The sequence below is a fragment of the Heptranchias perlo genome, chromosome 16, assembly GCF_035084215.1.
Source record: "Heptranchias perlo isolate sHepPer1 chromosome 16, sHepPer1.hap1, whole genome shotgun sequence".
In the NCBI taxonomy this organism is placed as follows: domain Eukaryota; kingdom Metazoa; phylum Chordata; class Chondrichthyes; order Hexanchiformes; family Hexanchidae; genus Heptranchias; species Heptranchias perlo.
This window is the reverse complement of record NC_090340.1, coordinates 20862194-20880938: the sequence shown is the minus strand read 5'-3', so window position 1 is coordinate 20880938 and position 18745 is coordinate 20862194. Positions and strand designations below refer to the sequence as shown.

Sequence of the window (18745 nt, the reverse complement as noted above, 5' to 3'; positions counted from 1 at the left end):
TTTAGTTTATATTACTTCTCCTATTTTTTTTTCTTCCAAATGCATCATTTCACACTTACCTGCATTAAATTTAATCTGCCATGTGTCTGCCCATTTCACCAGTCTGCAATTATCGTCCTCACTATTTACTATATTTCCAAGCTTTGTGTCATCCGCAAACTTTGAAATAATTCCCTCCATACCCAAGTCCAGGTCATTGATTTAAATCAAAACTAGCGGTGGTCCCAATACTGACCCCTGGGGAACACCACTGTATACTTCCCTCCAGTCTGATAAACAACCATTCACCACATCTCTGCTTTGTGTCTCTTAGTCAATTTCGTATCCACGCTGTCACTGCTCCTTTAATCCTATGGGCTTCAATTTTGCTAACAAGTTTATTATGTGGCACTTTATCAATTAGATTAGGTATTTACCTAGAAATGTACTTCTGTTAAAACTTTACTTATATCCGTAAAAACAGAGAATGGGGCCATGCTGATAATCTTTTAATTTGATAATTGTAAACAATTTTACAACACCAAGTTATAGTCCAGCAATTTTATTTTAAATTCACAAGCTTTCGGAGGCTACCTCCTTCCTCAGGTGAACGATGTGGAAATGAAGTCCTCGAAATGAAGTCGCATTTATAATTCACAGAACAATGCTGGTGATAACAGATAGTTTTTTCAACTGCCCGTTGCCAAGGCAATCAGTGTGCAGACAGACAGGTGTTACCTGCCAGGTCTCAGAATATACAAATCACCAAAAAAAACAACAAACAAAAAAAAACAGAGATAGAGAGGTAGAAACATAGAAAAGACAGCAACTGACCCGTTATATTAAAAACAGATAACATTTGTTCGCTGGTGGGGTAACGTGTAGCGTGACATGAACCCAAGATCCCGGTTGAGGCCGTCCTCATGGGTGCGGAACTTGGCTATCAATTTCTGCTCTACGATTTTGCGTTGTCGTGTGTCTCGAAGGCCGCCTTGGAGTACGCTTACCCGAAGGTCGGTGGCTGAATGTCCTTGACTGCTGAAGTGTTCCCCGACTGGGAGGGAACCCTCCTGTTTGGCGATTGTTGCGCGGTGTCCGTTCATCCGTTGTCGCAGTGTCTGCATGGTCTCGCCAATGTACCATGCTCCGGGGCATCCTTTCCTGCAACGTATGAGGTAGACAACGTTGGCCGAGTCACAGGAGTATGATCCATGCACCTGGTGGGTGGTGTCCTCTCGTGTGATGGTGGTATCTGTGTCGATGATCTGGCATGTCTTGCAGAGGTTACCGCGGCAGGGTTGTGTGGTGTCGTGGACGCTGTTCTCTTGAAAGCTGGGTAATTTGCTGCGAACGATGGTCTGTTTGAGGTTGGGTGGCTGTTTAAAGGCGAGTAGTGGAGGTGTGGGGATGGCCATAGCGAGGTGTTCGTCGTCATTGATGACATGTTGAAGGCTGCGGAGAACATGGCGTAGTTTCTCCGCTCCGGGGAAGTACTGGACGACAAAGGGTACTCTGTTGGTTGCGTCCCGTGTTAGTCTCCTGAGGAGGTCTATGCGATTTTTTGCTGTGGCCCGTCGGAACTGTCGATCGATGAGTCGAGCGTCATATCCCGTTCTTACTAGGGCGTCTTTCAGCGTCTGTAGGTGTCCATCGCGTTCCTCCTCGTCTGAGCAGACCCTGTGTATTCGCAGGGCCTGTCCATAGGGGATGGCCTCTTTGACGTGGTTAGGGTGGAAGCTGGAAAAGTGGAGCATCGTGAGGTTGTCCGTGGGCTTGCGGTAGAGTGAGGTGCTGAGGTGCCCGTCTTTGATGGAGATTCGTGTGTCCAAGAAAGAAACTGATTCTGAGGAGTAGTCCATGGTGAGCTTGATGGTGGGATGGAACTTGTTGATGTTATCGTATAGTCTCTTCAGTGATTCCTCGCCGTGGGTCCATAGAAAGAAAATGTCGTCGATGTATCTGGTGTATAGTGTTGGTTGGAGGTCTTGTGCAGTGAAGAAGTCCTGCTCGAACTTGTGCATGAAAATGTTGGCGTATTGGGGTGCGAATTTGGTCCCCATGGCTGTTCCGTGTGTTTGGGTAAAGAACTGGTTATCGAAGGTGAAGACATTGTGATCCAGGATGAAGCGGATGAGTTGTAGGATGGCGTCCGGAGATTGGCTGTTGTTGGTGTTGAGTATTGATGCTGTCGCAGCGATGCCGTCATCGTGGGGGATACTGGTGTAGAGTGCCGAGACGTCCATCGTGGTGAGAAGTGTTCCTGGTTCAACTGGTCCGTGGGTACTGAGTTTTTAATTTGATAGGCATTAAAAGCCTGATTTAGAGTTATGGCTTGAGGATGTTTGTTTGTGGTGGATATATGCTTTGAAGAACTGTTGGCTATTTTATTTGATCCCATGTCATTGGGGTGAGATCACTTCATAATATTTTATTCTGTCATCACTTTTTAAAATTGTATTTTGATATAAATAGAACACTTGCATATTAATCGAAACAGGACTAAGGAGTTGTGTCTTTCCAGACCACGTGTTTCACTTGCAGATAATTTTATGCATTCAGTCAAGTGGGACATGCATCGCCTGCTGTGATATTGAGTCATATAAGGGTGGCAGTAGGTTTGTTTGATTGGCTATTTGAAGTGGATTTCAAAATGGCGTTTTGACTCAAAGTCGGAGTGAGCGGGGGAAGAGCTTGTGTCAGCGACAGATGACTAGAGAAGGGCCTGTTGTTGTACCATCAACTGGCCTATTCTCCAGTGTGGCAGCAATTCATTGCACATGAGTTGAAACCTTTTAAGATATCTTAGGTAAGTTTATTTTTATATAAATCTTTTTGATGTTTGTGGGAGTTTCATTTTTTTGAAGATTTGATAAAAGCAATTGGGAGTGGTGGCTTGTGACTGGAAACGGGAGGTTTTGGTTAACAGTATTGCTCAGACCAGCCTAGAGCCCTTGCAGTGTGAAACAGACTAATGGGTCTGTACTCACTCCTCAGTTATGGCACTCTGGAGTTGCTCTCCCTTTCCAGTAGACTTCAATGAAGTGACTGCAGTATATATACCTTTAACGTTCCATCTGGAAGGGAGGGGATTCAATGGAAGACCGTTGACTTGTTTCATAGGTTCTAAATTTGCTTTCGTAGAAATAGAAATTGCTAAACCTGGTGAGGAAATGGAGCCATTCTTAAATTTGCAGATGATACAAAAATGAACATGACAATTAATTCAGACTAAGGCAATATGTTGCAGATCTATTTAGATAAGTTAGATGAATAGGCCCATGTGTGGCAGATAACATTTAATGTGGACAAGTGCAGTGTCATCTACCTGGGGTTAGGAAATAAGGCCTATCTATAACTTGTAGGGGTATCCATTAAAGGTAAAGGATCAAGAAAGAGACCTGCGGGTGATCACTCATTAAAGGTGCATAAGCAGTGTGAGGTAGCTATAGGGAGAGCATTTTCAGTTTCAGATTGTGTTGCTAGGGCCATCAGGTACAAAATGAAAAGTCTTATACTTAGGCTTCGGAGTTTGCACTTGGACTTTTGTGGCAAGCTTTCATCCCCACCGCTAGTATAGGATATTGGAGCTCCTCCAGAGCCTCAGAGAGTGATCAGGGTGATAAATTTTAGGGATATGCTCCAAGAGTTATTTACTTTGGAGAAAGGCAGGCAACTTGGGGGTTTTATTGTGATTTTAAAATGACGTAAGGATTCGGTACAGTCTTTTTAGATTATTTGAAGTAGATGGGGATGGTGGGCCTAGAGGTTATGGCTATAAAGTCTTTAGGCAGAGTTGGGCTAGATACCTGGAAGTAATTCTTTTTATAAAGTAATTGTCCTCTGTCCTCTGAGACGTGGTGAACATGAAGCCGCTACAGCCCTTTAGGAGGGAAATTTCTGAGAACATTTCCAGTTATAGGGGCTAAATTGCTATTTAGTTGTGATTGTGATAAGTGACAGGCAACTGGGGTCTCCTGGAACTCACTTGCCTTAGGGAGAAAGTGCCCAGAGTTTATCCTGAATTGTTCAGTTTTTTTTCCTACATTTTTGTCCCTCCCAGCAGAGTTTGTTTTTCGACTGGGTGAATAGTGTGCAATGTTACACAGTTGAGTGGGTGGGGCCAGGTGGTTGATCTTTTATCATCCTTTTCATACATTTGTATGCCTGAGTACCTAGGCTAAACGAGGAAAAAAAAAAATCAGGTAGGGTTCCTGCTCCTCACTGAGTCCTGCTGGAAAATGTTTGTGTTTAGACATCAGACAAGGAAAGCTTTAGGCTTAGCTGTCACAGCCAAAACAGTTGAATAGCTTGCGACACATTCACTGTTAAGGCTCAGAGGTAAATAAACTTGGTGAGTGACCATGATGGCTAGTGAAATGGATCGGTAAGAATGAGTCATTGGGCATTGGAAGTAAAGATCAGTTTAACCAGTAATAATATTGTAAAGAAATAAAGTAGTAGTAGCTGGCAAACCAGAGATGATAACTGGTACAAAGATACAGACTGAAAGACACAGGGATAGTGTAGCCATAGGGCACTCTTTTTCTCAGGAAGGTGGATAGCCATGTAATTTGTAGGGACATCATCAATAGGTGATGAGTTGTTTATCTTTAGGTAGTGCAGTGCATATTGAGGAAAGGTTAGAAGGGTTGCTGAAATGGCATTAGCATGCTGGCCTAAACGACATGCATTATATGTTAAAGGATTAATCTAAGATATGCACTTTCTGTCCACATTAGCCTTCAAGTCATGGTTTTTATGTCAACATTTTATAACCTGGAAAAGCCTATGTCACCATTTGGTTGTCACGCTATAATTGCAGCTTTCTGGCCACTAGATGTTGCTGTTTTTGTCTTTCCGGTCACTTTGTCTGCCATTTTTCTTCATTTGTTATTTACATGCTCCTCCTGCCCGATTTTCCTATTGTACTCTCTCCCCGCCCCATTTATGGGCTGCACAAACCCCCCCCCCCACTTCGATTTCCCCTTTTACCACTGTCCAATTTTTGAACCTCACTCTACTTTCTGCAGCCTGCCTGTTCCTTCCCGCCTGATGTACCCTAATGCGATTGCCTGATTCTTGCATTATGGTCTGCCCACTCCCCACCTTTGGTTTATCCTGTGTGGCTGGGTGAATGAAATGCAGCAAATTCATTAAATAATCTGTGAGTGATTGAATGGAATCTAGCAAATTCATTAAATAATCTGTGGCACAGTGAATAGAATCCAACAGATTTATTAATATATGGCTGAATCTGGAGTCAAGCGAATTCATTAAATAATGTGCAGTTGGATTAGTGGAAGAGTGATTTAATTAAATTGTGTGGTCAAGTGAATGAAATCAGCAAATTTATTAAATAAGTTGTCACTGAGTCAGTGGAAATGAGTGAGTGAATGAATTAACAACCATTTATATAAACAATTTGGACTCTGGAATCGGAAGTAGAATTTCAAAATTTGTCGACAACACCAAAATGGGAGGTATAGTTCATACTAAAGAGGACTGTGACAAAATACAGGAAGACACTAATAAACTTGCAGAATGGTTGTGTAATTGGCAAATTAAATTCAATATAGGCAAGGGTGAAGTAGTATATTTTAGTGGGAAGACTAAGGAGGCCACATACCCCTTGGAAGATAAGAGTCTAAATGGGATAGAGGAGCAAAGAGATCTGGGGATACAGATACGCAAATAACAAAGTAGTGAAGCAGGTTAATAAGGCCATAAAAAAAGCAAACAAAGCACTGGGGTTCATTTCTAGAGGGATAGAAATGAGAAACAGGGAAGTTATGTTAAACTTATATAGAACCTTGAAGTACTGTGAACAATTCTGGAATCTACTCAAATAGGCACTGGAGAAGGTGCAAAAAATTTTACTAAGATATAACCTCTCAGTTCTGGTATCATCCATCAGGAAAGATTGAACAGGCTGGGGCTCTTTTCTCTAGAAAAGAGAAGGCTGACCTGATCGAAGACTTTAAGATTATGAAAGTGTTTGATAGGGTAGATGTAAAGATGTTTCCACTTGCTGGGGAGACCAGGACTAGGGGGCTATAAATATGAGACAGTCACTAATAAATCCAATAGGGAATTCAGGACAAAATCTTTTAGCCGGAGACTGGTTAGAATGTGGAACTCGCTACTGCAAGGAGTAGTTGTGGTGAATAGCAGAGACCCATTTAAGGGGAAGCTAGATAAACACATGAGGGAGAAAGGAATAGCAAGATATGTTGATGGGGTTAGATGAAGACGGGTGGGAGGAGGCTCGTGTGGAGCATAAATGCTGGCATGGACCTGTTGGGCCGAATGGCCTGTTTCTGTGCTGTACGTTCTACATAATACATCTTACTTCACTAATCTGTTATAACTATGCCCACGCCACATCCCGGGTGAGGACTCAGTTAACACCCCTCAAAACACCACATCCTATAAGTATCACCAAAACCATTCCATTTCAAATAAAATTCTATCTTTTGACTTTCCGTCAGCATCGTGACAGGAGATCCAGTAGTAGAGAGAAATAACATAAAGGACATACAAAATTCACAATTGCAAGGATCAACACAAAGTGAACAGAGAGGGGGTTTCAGAGTTAAGGTGTTTGATAAAGGAGGGAAGATCACCAAGGAAGTTAAGGATGTAAATAAATGGCTGCAATGTATTATGAAAATAATGGTACCACTGTCATAAGTAACTGGGAATACTTTCAGGACTAATAGGACTGATTCCGGATGAACAGGTGAACCTACACAAAGCGGGAGTAATAAAGTTTCAAGGAACGTAGAGGCAGCTAGCGAGAATCATTTAAAATAGATGGGAGGGGAGGTCAATGGATCCTAGATGAGACAGGCCATAGAGTGGAAAGTAGGCGGCAGGCAGGGAAAAAAGTATTGGTACAGGAGAGATGGACACCACCTAAACAAAACAGGAACAATGAGATTTGCGAGGAATATTGAGGGAGCTATTGAGAATCACTTAAACGAGATAGATTGATGCCCATTAAGAGGGAGTCAGTGAACATATTAACAGGAGTAGGCCTTTCATCTGTATCCAACTCCATTTACTCACCATATCCCTTAATACCCTTGGCTAGCAAAAATCTATCAATCTTAGATTTAAAATTATTAATTGAACTACCTTCTACTGATTTTTTTTTTGTCATGGGGTGGGGTGGTGGGGGAAGAGTTCCACACTTCTATCACCCTTTGGATGAAGAAGTGTTTCTTAACTTCTCTCCTAAATGGCCTGCTCTGATTGTAAGGTTATGTCCCCTTTGTCCTAGACTCCCCCACTAGCAGAAGAGGTTTACCTCTATTAACCCTATCAATTCCTTTCAAAATCATAAAATCACTCAGGAGGTATGGGTAGATTGTTAACAGGCAAACAGTGTGAGTTCAAATTCCACCATGGCAGTTTGAGAATCTGAATTCAGTTTTAAAAAAATTCTGGGAATTAAAAAGCTGGTATTAGTAAAAGTGACCATGAAGCTGTCAGTTTGTCATTAAAAACCCAACTGCTTCACTATTAAGGAAGGAAACCTGCTGTCCTTACCTGGTCTGTCCTATATGTGACTCCAGTCCCACACCAACATGATTAACTCTTAACTGCCCTCTTAAATGGCCTAACAATCCATTCAATTGTAGCAAACTGCTCACTGCCACCTTGTTTTATCTCTAGTTGTTAGAGCAACTAGAGATGGGCAATAAATGCCAGTCTTGGCAGCAACACCCACATTTATCATTTCAAATTGCAGGAGAGCGAGGTCTGTGTATTACTTTCCTGTACTGACATTGCTAGCATTGTTTCCCTTCCAGAGACAGTAGAATCATCGGGCGTCGTTTTACAACCCGCTATCGGGTGCGTTCCTGGCGGGGGGGCTCCGAAAATCGGAGAATCCCGGAGTGGGTCGGGAGCCCGACTCCAACCCGCCCACTTCCGGGTTCCCCGCTGATGCGCCGGCGTGTGCGCGCAGCCCCCGCTGGTGGGAATCCCGCAGGCAATTAAAGCCAGCGGGATGCCACTTGAAGCTATTTACTTTGCTTGTTCAGGTCATTAACTGACCTGATTAAGGGATTATGTGAGGAGGGGTGGGATTTTAAAGCAAACTGGGACTGTTTCCCACACTGGGGGAAACACTCCCAATTCAAATGAACCTGTGGCAGCTGCAAAGGTCCATGTGACGGGGTGGGGGGGAGGGGGGGGGGGAAGACCCTCACCCATTACAGGAGGCCACTCTGTCACTTGGGACAAAGTTTGGCCTCCATCACCCTCCCCCTGACAATCAAAGTCACCAACATGCACACTTACCCCGGGGTCCGGAGACATGTACCTACCTTGCGGACGCCCTCAGATGTACATCTTCCAGATGGGGGCCGCTGTAGCTGCAGTCATGACCTCCTCAGAGGGCGAACAGCATTACCAGCCTCGCCATCCACCTCTGACACGTGGAGCTTCACAACAGAGCGCTGTGACACATCCACCTGTACAGCAGGAGTGAGGGCTACCGCAGAGAGAGATGTGTCGCAGAGGGCACTACCCTCGCCACAGGGTCCACAGAGCGAGGCTCAGCTTCCTGGACCTCTCTGAGCAGCAGTGCACACGGAGGCTCAGAATCACTCGACATGTAGTCGTGGACATCTGCAGCCTCCTTCATGCCAAGCTGCTCCCGGCTGGCCCGAGCACCATCTTCTTACCTGTCGCTGTCAAAGTCACCACTGCTCTCAACAACTTCTCCACCGCATCCTTCCAGGGTGCAACTGGGGACATCACCGACGTCTCTCAGCCGTCTGCACAAAAGAGCCCTGCAAATACACCTACACCCACTCTGCAGTGACACAATGGGTGGCATCAGTTGTGGGTCTTCATCGTGATCCTCAGGAAAGGGCATTATTGCACAAACCAGACAAGATTCGCAAAAACATGGCAGTAGTGGTGCCAATATAATAGGTGATGTGAGTTGCTCAGAAATTAACTATAAGTAGAAACCATGACAAACCCTCAAACACCCTTGTGCATTCCCTTCATGCTCACGACACGTTTGCCTTACGCTGCCTACTGCACATATGTGATGCATGCCCTGTGGCTGCAGCACAGGTAGTGGCAGGTTGAGTGAGGCTGACCGTGAAAGAGATGCACGAGAGGGTGAGTATGAGATAGAGCCATGAGATTGTATGAGGATTGGGTTGAGTGGTAGTGGCGGGATGAGTACTGGCGAGGTGAGCAAGTGCAGGTAAGATGAGGATGAGGTTTGAGTGGGTATGAGGGGTGATGTGACAGAGTAGTGTTGGCAGTGCAGAAGGAGGTGTGGGGTGGGGGCGGTGATGTGGCAGATGGAGTGTAGGGGAATGAGTAAGTGTACTCACTTTGGCTGGCCTACTGAGGTCATTGGAGCGCCTCCTGCATTGTATGCAGGTGGGCGATATGTTGGTGGTGCAGGTGACCTCCTCTGCCACCTCGAGCCAGGCCTTCCTCCTGGCCGCCGGGGGGGGGGGGGAAGATCTCTGTCCTCCCCCTCCTCCTCACCCCCTGTATTGATACCTGGGGTGAGACATCATTAAACTGGGAGCAGCCGTCCCCCTGGGCTGCTCCATGCTGTAATTGTTGCCATTTGTTGCAGCATGTCAGTGGAGGACTGCCCCTTTAAATAGAGCTCCTCCAGCTGACAGATCTTACTGCACATGCGCAGCCCGCCCGACGTGCGGATCAGCAGTGGGGAACCCGGAAGACAAGGCAAGTGGATCCAATTGGGCTACGATCGCGCGGGTGGCTGACTGATTTCACCGGGCATGTTACCCACGCGCCCGATAGCCCCCCCCGCCGAGAACCTGCAGCCCTGCTAACATCGGGCCCATAGAGTCACAATATGTCAGGGTAAATCAGCTAGTTTGAGTAATGTAAATATGGGCAATTACAGGTGTCATTCCACCACAGCCTGAACCACACAAGCTCCAACTGTAAAAGTACCTCAAGAAAGAGTTACAAGAGATTAGTGGGACGTGAACATTACATAAGCTCGTACGAGATGTATTGTGACCAGCTGCTAACTCTCAACTGACAGAGCCCTGTGATGTACTAAAGAGGAACTTAAAAGCAGAAATGAAAGTTATATCTTAGATTGAAGAGAAAATAAACTGGACACGGAATATACAAAAATAAAAAAACCCACACTATTATTAAACTTGGATTTAGGTCATACCATTCATAAAGCATCTAAAAGATCACACTGCTCAATAGATAATCTTTCTACAGATCTATTGGTTGATATAACAACTTGCCTTTATACCGCACCTTTAATGTCGGAAAATGTCCCAAGGTGCTTTTCAGGAGTGTAATCAGATAAACATGGACACTGAGCACGGACAGCATTGGAACAGTCTGGACTGGAGGTAGCAAGAGCTTGGGTGAGAGTTTCAGCAACAGAAGCAGGAGTGGAGATGGGCGATGTTACAAAGGTAGAAGTAGTGATGGAGAGGACATCGGGTCAGCAGCTCAGCTCAGGGTCACATTGGATGCCAAGGTTATCAACCGCCTGAGACAGTGAGGGGGGTGGATACAGTTATAAATCAACACACCACTGGTGGCAACAGTTAGCTTGATATAATTAGCCTCAGTTTCTCTGGGCTAAGGAGGGTAACTATTAGCCAGGGTGCCTGCTCCTGATGGGTATTCAATGAGTCCTGGAAAGTGTATCATGCTGGGCTGTGAGACTCTCCAATATCAAATAGCCTGCACCTCTCACTTGCTCAGCTCACACATGACTAATTGGATGATGTACTGGAAATGTATTCTGATATGAGTCAGTGCCTTAAGGTGGTGAAAGAGATAGGCCCCTGTGGTTGAGTTAATTTTCAAGTGGCAAGGTTTGGGTGAGCTTATGTCGGAGTTTCATGTGGTTGCAGTGGAACAGTTGATGACTATTCCCATAAATGCTCTAGTAACCTCCACACAGTAACCGCGGAAAAGCATTTTCCACGACAGGGTGAGATATTTCAGTTGATGTGGTACACTTTTCTAGGGGAAAGCCGTTGCATGCTCGATGGGTACAAACAAAAGAGACCAGAGGCCTGTGGGCTTTACTGGAATCCCTTTTCATCTGTAAAGAGTTTTGCATGTCCAGCTGGGCAGATTGTAGGTAATAGATTTTAACTTTGAACAGTATCTTTTTGAAGAGAGTAGAAGGATTTAAAAAACTCTCCCTACCATCAAGCTTAAAAAAAAACTCAGTGGTGTTGCCTTGGATAATACAAGCCACTCAGTGTAAAGTAGCAAACTCAGCCCCTGGTAAAAGTGTATGCACTGGTAGTAGGTAGCAGTGGGTCGAGACATTGGGACTAAAATGGCATAGGTTGTGGTGCTGACGGTTATGCCTGGATCGTTCCCACTGGTGTCTTCCAGTGCTGACCGCGCCAGAGAATACAGGGTTAGTCTGAGGGCACCTCATATTCATGGGCTAGGCAGCACTACAGGTATATCTTGGGACCTGCCAGCCCACACAGGACAAAAAGTCTGGTTCCTATGGTTGTCAGAGGGGGGGGGGGGGGGGGGAAGGTGGTGCCTGGTTGCTCCCCACCCCAAAAATGATTTTTGTTCCCCTTCGTAAAAAGGTGTCAATAAGTTTATTAACAAAAAAAAAATCTACCAGTTCCTTAAGGTTCCAAGCCACTCCCCTGGCCTAGACCTCCGCTGTCGTGGGGCCCACTTGCACCTTCACTGGGCACACGGGGTCACACTAAGGTTTGGGATGCAGATGACCATGTATGGAGCGGCTAGAGTTTCAGTTCCCTCTTCCACGCCCTCCCCACTGCGCCCCTGCCCCGCAATATGCTGCGTCCCAGCCCCTATCTGGGCTCTTCCACTGCCACCAGAGTGCACTGGAGGGCTTGTGCAATTTCGGGACCGTTTAGTTTGAGTTTGGCAGGTACTTAGTTGGTGTAACTGCCAATCAGAGAAGACTTTGAGGTTCAAGAGGTCATGCAATTACCCCTGTGCTAGGTCACAGGAAGCCCGCCAACCTTTTGCTCGAGCCATGAATGAAAGCACCACGAAATTAGCGTCTGTAGCTGTAGTTAGTGGAAAGCAAAAGCAACATGAGCAGAACCCCGTGTGCTGGAAAGATTTTCTGGTCCATGGATACACTGGCCAGTCTCTCTAGCCTCAGTCTGGGTATCGTGTGCACGGGTTCTTTCAGGCTTGGGATCTCTTCCCCAACCACCCTCGGGTGATACTACAGAAAATCAGCATCCGTGCACACACGCCAGTCTACCAACTCTCAGGGTGTTAAGTCAAGTTTATTTTACAGTGAAAAATATAACACTCTAGTAGAAACAGAAGCAGTGGTTTCAGTGAAGCAATATTGGCATTTGTCAACGAGTATTTCACCACTAGAAGTAAACATTGGATATTGCCAGAGCAGTATCAGCAACAGAAGATGGGTATGCAACTGTAGAGGCAACAGCATTGACACACAATAGTGACCAGCCTTACAGACTGCGACACCAAGCAGACTATCACTTAGCATCTCCAAGTAATAAATTTGATTTCCCCCCCGTATCTCCCCACGCACCACTCACTGGCTAGGGGTGGGGGAAGGCCAACAACCTGCTCCCAGGGCTCGGCCCATTCTGGTCTCATCATGAGGCACACACAAACGTTATCCTCTGTGATGTGTCTGACATTTTTTTTTGCCTGTTCCTCCTCCCCCGCACACTCCTTGCAGAACAGCCTTCAATCAGGTGCAGCAGGTCGGGAATGGACCTGTTGACCGAGTGCTGTTGGGTTGCCCATCGATTGAAATATCACCCCTGAAAAACAGGACCACGAAGGTTACAATCAGTTTTTCCATCAGTTATCAGGAGTACAGTGGTGCAACCTGGAAGACTTCAGGAATCACATCACAACCAGAATAGAGGACAAGGAACCAGCGATTGTGGAAATAGTTTATATCCGTAGTAGTCCACTTTATGGCTGCACCCAGACTTGCCACCATGAGGAATGTGCCACATATCAAAAATATAACCGTAATAAGAAAATATTCATATGCATAAGAAATCACTGGTCAAATCTAACAACCAATATCTGGAATTTGCCATTACATTTACAATCATGTTGTACTACATATTAAAATCGACCACTCCCAATATTGTACTTCTACTTATAAATGTTAGTTAGGTGTTGACTGTTTCATAACAAACTTAGAGAGATAGAGAGTCGACACCAGTCTAGTTCTGAAGTGTCTGGAAACTTTTGAAAATGTAAACTGGACACCAAAGGCCGGTATTTTAAAAAAAACGAACTACAGTCCGCCGTCACTGTTTACTGGATGCATTAGTCGCAATTTATCGGGAGCAATGAAACCATCAAAGCTGAAACCAGGATGTTGGTCACTGTCCCGTTCTAGACTTGGCAAAAGGTGGCAACTCTACTTTCAAATCTTTCTGCAAGGAGAATCTCTTTTTCTCAGAGTGGTGGGGGCAGGGGAAGGAATGGAAGGAGCTTTGGTAACGTCAACCGCTCAATCTGGCCAAAGGCTAATGGAGCAATACTCTTTCATACTGTCCCTTCATCTCCAAAATGGAGGATATGCCATGTGTAATGCTACCTCTTGATTTTCCTTCTTTTTACAAATGTATACTTGAGCCAATCATGTTATCTCTCTCAATCTAGAGGTCACTTTACTGCTGCCCCTGCCTCTTCTGATGCCACATCCCCGTTACCTTCTGTTATTACAAGTATAAACCCATCCAGATCTAAATATCTAATTTGTTGTCATAGGCAATCATGTAGGATTACCTCAATACAGTGAAGGCACATAAATCAATTAAATTATTTGTCGATATCTAGCACAAACCAGAAGATATTGCACAATCCTACTCTAATATTCTTGGCTAGAAGTCATAAAAAAAGTTAAATAACTAACCACAGAATCTAAAGATCAAAATGACAAGGTTTTTGATTTTCATAACCATTAGTGGATTTGCCCTCAGAAATCAAGGGATATCAGCTCTGGGGAAATGGAATATTTCCCCCTCCATTTTGAATAGTGTCAACTCCAAGGAGGAGTTGGGGGGGGGGGTTGGGTGCATACATATTAGTGGAAAGTAAATTCAAAACTAGGTATTAGGAAGAGCTTGGAGTGTCAGGTCAGGTCAGGTACTTGGAGTGATCAATGTTTGGCATAATCTGTCAGATAATAGAGGCAAATTCAAAATACAGATGGATGCTAAAATGAGGGGTTAGGGTATTAGAGGGATCAGCGTCAATGGGCTGAATGTCATCCTTAACTTTGCTTTTGTACTTAGCTCAGCACATTCTCTAGTGTCAGATGCACTGTACTGCTCCCCTACATTTTCCTTGCCAATGTACCTTAACCCCAGTTTAAGGAAAGCAGACCAATGTAGCAATTCTATTTCCCACGCTGCCCTTGTTGCTTCACATGGAGTTGGCACCAAATTGATGGAGGTTCTGTGCAGTGAACTCGTGCCCTATAGGAAGCAGAGACCGCTGATGCTCATTTCACTTTGGATCTTCACTTAGTTAGAGGGTGCAGCAACAATCGGTCAGGGCTGCAATTGAACCTATCTGCCAGGAAGTGATGGGCAGGGTCAGATTGTAGTGCATCATCCTGTCCTTCAACGGTGGCAAAAAATAAATAAGGTTTGCTTCTCAAATTATTTTCATGACAAATTATTGCCACAATCCCCTCCCCAAAGGCTCAGTTATGATGAACAACTGATTTGATTTGAGGGGTTAATCTGACCTTGTTATTCTATATGCTGTCTGCTTCAGTTAAGATACAGATCAGCCATGATTTTAAGTGAATGGCAGAACAGGCTCGAGGGGCCTACTCCTGTTCCTATGTTCATGCCCAATGTCAGGGCAAAACCGGCAACAATCAAGTTGGACACCATTACCCCTGAAATGTGGAAAAGAGAGATTTCAAAAGATGAGTCAATGAGCTTTAAAGTGATAATGATCAAAGGATTAAATTGGTCACGATACAGCTTCACTTTAATTGTTAGTTTCCTTCTGTTCTGCTGACAAGCTCGTGTGCTAAACATCAGCCCACAGTGTCGACCAGTGAACAGCTCAGAGAGGGGGCAGCAGCAGCAATGAAATACAGAGTGCAGATTCAGGACTTTCACATTTCAGGCATGGAGGGGCAAGAAGGGACCATTCCTACTGAAAATTAATATGCAGTTAAGTAAGAAAATTAATTGTGTTATGATTTCTCTCTATTTCCACTGTAGTCAGTTAACCAAATGTATATACAAGTGAATCAAGTCACGAGTGTGTTGCGGTGACGGATTGGTAAGTTGTATAGAAGCTTATTCTATGGGCAGCAAATGGTTAAAATTTTAAATCAGCTGTTAGACATTTGCAAATGCTGCTCCATAACTAGTCTCTAGCTGGAAAGGGAATAGGAAAGAGCACAGATGACACTCTCACTGACCCTCCCTCCCTCTGGAGGTGAGAAGCCACCAGTGGGAGGCCAGCCTCCAGTGGGCACTTCCTTCTGACTGTAGATAGAGCACAAGGAGTGGTCCAGCCATCTACAGCACAGGCACTTACTTCAATCTCACTTAAGGTACAGATCAGGGAGAGTGCTCCTTCTATCGATTTACCCATCTAGAAAAGTGTTATTCCCATTTTTTTTATATACTGATAGTCCCAGAGTGTATATGAAACGCACATTTCATCAGGAAAATCAAACGTCTTGTTATTTGAACTTCAGAAAGAAAAGGACAGAGTTAATAAATACTTAGCATCTTTAAGAATTACACATGCACTGTCCAGAGTGACAAGAGTGAGGGCTTCACTATTCGCCTGCAACTCCTCGGTCAGAGAAAGGAAGTGAGCTGGATTGTTACACAGCTCATGCTCCAATAAAGCCTGATATCAAGCAATGTTAAAAATAGATTCATTACACAGAACTCAGTCAACGCTCTGCCTCAGATCACCTAAAAATACGTCGAGACTCAACAAAAAAAAAAGCACTCTCTCACTTTCAGGGTAGTCAGTGTGAATTCATAGTGGCGGCAAATCAAACAGAACCGTTTTGATGTAGGATATTGTGGTGAGATTGGACAGCATATCTATGTGTTCATTTGCTGGCAGTTCCTTCATATAAACTTTGCCTTTCTGCTTCCCTGCCCATCGTCGACACTGAAGAGCACTCACAAGGTTGACGGTCCCATCACCCTCACCATAGAGGATTTTGGGCTCCTGGTCAGGAAAGACATCATAATTGAAGGACTCGGGTGTTTGTACTCCGGTTCCATATAGACAGTGTATTGGTACTCCGGGGGCAGTCAAGTTGTACACCAGTGATTCAGTGCCTTGCCGAATGAACCAGCCATCTTCAAAGTTGATGTCTTGGTAGAATTTCTGGTAGTCCTTCATGGTGTAATTGCGTGTTGGTGTGGTGATGAAAATTTTGTCCGGTGACCAAGTGTTGTTGTAAGGGAGTAGCCAGTTTGTGGAGACTGCAGTCCGCTGCTGTTCACGGATCTTCAGTGGGCTGATGACGGGAATTCGATCATTGTCTCCTATAAGGTAGAGTTTAAATCTCTGCTTTAGTGCTCATAGACTTTTACAGCACAGAAACAGGCCACTTATCAATCTGGTCTATGCCGGTGTTTATGATCTATACGTGCTTCCTGCCACCCTACTTCATCTAACCCCATCAACAAATCCTTCTATTCCTTTCTCCCTCATGTACTTATCTAGCTTCCCCTTAAATGCATTTATGCTATTTGCCTCAACTACTCCATGTGATAGTGAGTTCCACATTCTAACCACTCTCTGGATAAAAGGGCTGAGAATAACACCAATGTTTAAAAAAAAAATCTAAATCCCCTTGCACATAATAGAACTACAGAAATTTACAACATAGAATGAGGCCATTCGGCCCATTGTGTCTGTGCCGACTGTTTGTTAGAGCAATCCAAAACTAATCCCACTGGTCTGCTCTCCCCACAATCTTTCTGATTCAAATGCTTACCTGGTCTTCTCTCAGAAGATGCAATGGACTCTGCCTCAACTGCTCCGTGTGGTAAAGCTTTCCATAATCCAACAGCTCACTGAGTAAGGAGATTTCTCAACCTCTCAATGACTATTTTAAATTGATGATGTAAGTGATTCACCTTCCAGTTTCCTGTCTGCCCCTATAGGAATGAGCCCAGTCTCCATTGGGTCCCACCCTTTGGAGCCACTCCCAAAATCAGGAATCAGCTCTTTGGGATATTGGAGGCATGAGGTCATGCCTTACTAACCAGTGAAGGGAACAGGGGATAAAAGCATTTGAAATGGAAAGGGAAAAGATAAAAGGCACAAGTTTCTTTTTGAATTTCTGTAATTATTTCAGATCAGTTATTTTCTCTTTTCTGCAGGAGAGATTATATATCCTTTATTTCCCTCATTTTCTCCCTTTGCTAATCGTCCTGAGCCATGCACTTCCTGCATTGAGGCCACTGCCAGCAGATTCTTAGCCAGCCTCGAAGGCATGTGGGCAATGAGTAATGAGGACTCTCTGGCTGACTCTCGCTCCACCTAGCAGCACAAGAGAGATTGGGAACTCAGTTGAATGTGTGCCCTTCAAACCCAGCCCGTGGCCATAGGTACAAGCACTCCAACATGTGTTACTCAACACAACTACATTTCTTTCAATGGCTGCTCATGGTTACCTTCTCCTAGGATGGTTCCATTGCTGTACTCATCTAACTATAGAGAGCGCATGGTTCTTTTTAATATCTATTATAGCTTTGAAGGGGCGTTAATGTTACTCTGAAGGCTCTCCTGATAGTAGCCTGCTAAATAGGAGGACACTGACTGGGTGATCACACTATCATGTCAGCTCCCTGTCAAATGGAATGATATAAAAATATATATATTTATCTAGTTAAGGGCTATTGGGAAAGACCGATACTGTATGGACAGTCTGTGGCACCATGAACACTTCCCAGGTATTACAGGTGTATTGACCTGGCTGTACAAGATCTCCCAGGCTTCCACTGCATTTCCCACTCAGGTGGGTCCCACCATATTCGGCTCAAAGAGCTTCACAAGTCAAGCAGAGGATCACTAACGAACCAGTAAAAATGCAAGGCCTCGAGTCAAGATATTTTTCAGCCTCAATCAGAAGCCATATACCAGGCAACTCTTGTTAGACCGTCCACTGATCACCTGCAAGTGAAGCAAGTAGAGGGGACATCAACTGTGGGTAATTCTATTGATAAACACTTAGTTACAGACACACACCTGCAACGGTCCAGTCATTATATTAAGGGGGTTGGGTAGATCTGTCCAGAATTAATATATTAACATTTAAAACTGTAAAGGGAACTGGCACATTAACTCCTCAGTTCCTTCTGGACCCAAAGCAAGTGTCTGCTCATCTTCAGCTGTGATTCCAATTTCAAACCACACGTCTCGGTTACTGGTTGTCTAACCTTGGTGCACCCGGGGAATAGGGAGACGGCCTATTTCAAACCCTCCTTGTGAGGGAGAAGCTTGGGCACTCAAACCTCTTCTGATGATCTGACAAGACAGGACCCTCATCGTGTGACCTGCATCCTAATCTCTCTACCATAGCGCTTTATACGCCAATGCACTGCACCGTCATTATTCCCAGTAATGTTTTAGTATAATTGCAAATGAAAGTAACACAACCACAAACATGCTTCATCTACAATGTTTTCAGTTAGTGAACAGCACCCTGGAGTTTTTTTTAAAAAAAACATTCTTGCGTTTGACGTGCCCCTACTACCAA

General features: G+C 44.6%; 1 protein-coding gene across 1 annotated transcript in view; it reads right to left on the bottom strand.

Moving 5' to 3' along the window:
• Positions 1-12247: 12247 nt before the first annotated feature.
• The window catches only part of pla2g15 (phospholipase A2, group XV), a 51684-nt gene continuing 45186 nt past the window's right edge, over positions 12248-18745 (bottom strand). Inside the window, exon 6 of the mRNA XM_067997759.1 lies at positions 12248-16523. Coding sequence (XP_067853860.1) covers positions 16003-16523 — 521 coding nt within the window. The 3' untranslated portion in view covers positions 12248-16002. The remainder of the gene's footprint in view (positions 16524-18745) is intronic.